We start from the raw sequence: 3,709 nt of genomic DNA on the forward strand, positions 1-3,709 counted from the left end.
TCTCTACTAAAAATATGAAAAGTTAGCCAGGCTTGGTGGCACATGTCTGTAATCCCAGCTACTTGGGAGGCTGAGGCAGGAGAATAGCTTGAATCTGGGAGGCGGAGGTTGCGGTGAGCTGAGATCGTGGCCATTGCACTCCAGCCTGGGCAACAAGAGTGAAACTCCGTCTCAAAAAAAAAAGTCTCTGCACTAATTAAAACAATTCTGTATGCTGGTTTGTTAATATAGTTTATTGAATTAACAAAAAAATGTGTTCAACTCATTTTGCTCTTGTATATATTCTGTTTTCAGAGCAGCGGAAAGAGCTCAGTGCTAGAAAGCCTGGTTGGGAGGGACCTGCTTCCCAGAGGTACTGGAATTGTCACTCGGAGACCTCTCATTCTACAACTCGTCCATGTTTCACAAGAAGATAAACGAAAAACAACAGGAGAAGAAAATGGTAAATTTCAGATTTGAGATAAGAATTATTTTACAGCTCTTCATTTTTGATCTGTTCTTAAAAAGATATGAATTGATTAGACAATTAGAAATTAGTGGCTGTAGCATAAACAGAAGTCCTGTGAGAAGTAGTATGCATCTTTCTTAATGTAAAGAAAGAGTAGTTTTTGTTTTGTTTTGTTTTGTTTTTGAGATGGGAGTCTCACTCTGTCACCCAGGCTGAAGTGAAAACTCCTGGGCTCAAGTGTTCCACCTGCATCAGCCTCCTGAGTAGCTGTGATTACAGGCATGCACCACCATGCATAGCTAAGTTTTTTGTGTTTTTAGTAGAGATGGGGTTTCACCGTGTTAGCCAGGATGGTCTCGATCTCCTGACCTCGTGATCCGCCCGTCTCGGTCTCCCAAAGTGCTGGATTACAGGCTTGAGCCACCGTGCCCGGCCATGTTCTTATCTTAAATATGGAATTTCATTGTCTCCTTTCTCCTGTGACAGTAGGGAGACCAAGGTGGGCAGATATACACCTTGTATAATACACTTGTGTAAAATACAAAAATTAGCCGGGTGTGGTGGCATAATACCTGTAATCCCAGCTACTTGGGAGGCTGAGGCAAGAGAATCGTTTGAACCAGTGAGATGGAGGCTGCAGTGAGCCACAATTATGCCACTGCACTCCAGCCTAGGTGATAGAGTGAGACTCTCTAAAAAAAATAAAAGTCACAAACAATATGCTAGAATTTGAAGAATATTGTTCCCATTAGCCCTTCCTGGGGAATCTATTAGAGAATCAGAATGACTAGAGACACGTTAAAGACTGGTGATTTGTATTACACGTAACTAAGACCAAATGAGGGTTTGAAAGAAGATATGGTCTGTAAAGGGGTGGGAAGGAGAATGGAAGGATTATATGCAAAACATTTAAAAAACTTTCAGTAATAATGGTGGTGGTGGTATTGTTGGTGTTATTATTTTGAGAATCTTTGTGTAACATGAAATAAAAAGCAAACAAGTAATTGTGTTGTTCTAATTCTGTCACAAACTGTAATTGAGAACCACAGCTCTTGGTGTGGAAGAAAGAAGATGAGATGACTGATTAGAGGAATGTATGTTTGTGTTAGGGGTGGGTGAGGGTTGCAAGTGTCGGTAGCCGAAATAGAGAAAAAAGCTAACGTTTACATTCAAGGAACTTTTTTAAGAACAGATAAACCCTCCTTTCACCAGGGGGAAAAAAGAATCCCAGGAAGAAGAAATTAGAAATATTAAAAAAAATCAATTACAAAACAAAATCAGCAAAATATTTGGCCAATCAATTTAATAGTCATTTGGAAAGTCTCATAAAAAAATAGAATGTAAAATATTATAAATAAGAAAAATGAACAAATTCTGAGGTTACTATGAGTAGTTATGCCTATAAATTCAAAAATCAGAGAATTCGATTTTTTTTACGGACACATTTTATCAGACATACAAAGAACAGGAAATGTCTATATGTTGTTAAAATTATTTCAGTGTACAGTATCAGAGTACAGGAATGAAATGATGGAAAGCATCCTGTTTTATTTAATGAGAGGGGCTACCCTGGATATCACAACTGCAGTTTCTCAAATATGTCTTATATTCTTCAATTTAACTCTCCAGATCCATTCAGCTTTTGTGTTTTCCATCATAGGGACCTTTCTGGACAACATGAATGAGCCCCTATGTCCTCTGTCTTCTGATTTGGATGTGGAAATGAGGAGCCCTGGCAGGGAATTGGAGGAAAGAGGAGAAAAAAGTCCTGGTCTTGATTCCCCATCTCATACATTCTGTATGTAGGAGCCTTGGGCTAGCTGGCTGTGTCACTCTTAGTCCTGGTCCTTCCTTTTAGGCTTTGGGGTGATGAGAGCTGTTCTCCTGTTACTAGCCTGGGTTACTGCAATATCCCTTGTGATTTCCTGTAAGCCTCACCCACAGCTTTGTAAATAGTCCCTTTGTAAATAAACCCTCTTTAAATTAATCTAATTTGAGTGGGCCATCTGCTTCCTGCAGACCCTGTCTGACATAACAGATGAAATTAGGATTTTTGTATTTGTAGAAAATAAATTTTTAAAGTACAAGGGTTGACTAAGAAAAAAATAGAGAATATACTGTATAGAAAAATAAGTTTATTGCAAGCTTAAGAAAAATGACAAATTTAGAAATATTTAAAAATGTATAATAGAGGTTTATATATTATTTGATTATTCCATAAGCTGTTAGTATTGATATTTTTTATTATTTAGTAATTGGATATTGGTATTGTATGTATGTTAAATTTCCTGAATGTGAGTGGGGTGGTGGCTGGCTCCTGGAATCCCAGCTACTCGGGAGGCTGAGGTGGCTTGAGGACCTCTTCAGGCCAGAAGTTAGAGGCTGCAGTGAGCTATGATCACGCCATTGCACTCCAGCCTGAATGACAGAATGAGACCCCCATCTCTTAAAAAAAAAAAAAAAATCCTGGATGTGATCATTGTATTGTGGTTTTATAGAAGAATGCCCTTGTTCTTAGGAGATGCATGCCACAATATTTAGAGCGGAGTATCATGATTTCTGTAACTAACTCTCAAATAGGACAGCAAAAGGAGAAAAAGTCTTTGTGTGTACATGTAAGGAGAGAGAGACATAAAGTAAATGTGTCAAAAATGTTAAGTGGTGAATTATGTTAAGATATATGAGTATTCACTGTTACCATTCTTGCAACTTTTTTTGTGGCATTGAAAATTTCAAAATAAAAAGTTGGAAAATATTTAAAACATACAATGAAATACTTATGGATAAAGAACTTTATTATAAACTAATAAGAAATATATAAAATGCTAGTATTTGAATAAGCAAATCACTAAAGGAGAAATATAGAAAGCCCTTAAACAAAAGGATGCTTGACCTCAATAATAAAGGAATGCAAATTTAAATGAGCTGTCAGTATCCATCTAGCAAAGTAGCAAAGAGTCAAAAAGCAATGCTTTGGGAGTCTGAGGCGGACAGATCACTTGAGGTTAGGAGTTTGAAACCAGCCTGGCCCACATGGTGAAACCCTGTCTCTACTAAAAATACAAAACAGCTGGCCATGGTGGCACACAACTGTATTCCCAGCTACTTGGGAGGCTGAGGCAGGAGAACTGCTTGAACCCAGGAGGTGGAGGTTGCAGAGAGCCGAGATCATGCCACTGCATTCCAGCAGCCTGGGCGACAGAGGAAGACTCCATCTCAAAAAAAAAAAAAAGCAATGATGCTTAATACTGATGGGGCTGT

At 38.3% G+C, this 3,709-nt stretch overlaps 1 protein-coding gene across 7 annotated transcripts in view; it reads left to right on the plus strand.

Moving 5' to 3' along the window:
* DNM1L (dynamin 1-like) overlaps positions 1-3,709 on the plus strand; it is a 71,233-nt gene that overhangs the window by 22,155 nt on the left and 45,369 nt on the right. For all 7 annotated transcript variants that reach the window (XM_011955149.1, XM_011955150.1, XM_011955151.1 and 4 more), the window contains exon 2: positions 295-442. In XM_011955149.1, the coding sequence (XP_011810539.1) occupies positions 295-442 (148 nt within the window). The remainder of the gene's footprint in view (positions 1-294; positions 443-3,709) is intronic.

The sequence above is a fragment of the Colobus angolensis genome, unplaced genomic scaffold (genome assembly GCF_000951035.1).
Source record: "Colobus angolensis palliatus isolate OR3802 unplaced genomic scaffold, Cang.pa_1.0 Scaffold397, whole genome shotgun sequence".
Lineage (NCBI taxonomy): Eukaryota > Metazoa > Chordata > Mammalia > Primates > Cercopithecidae > Colobus > Colobus angolensis.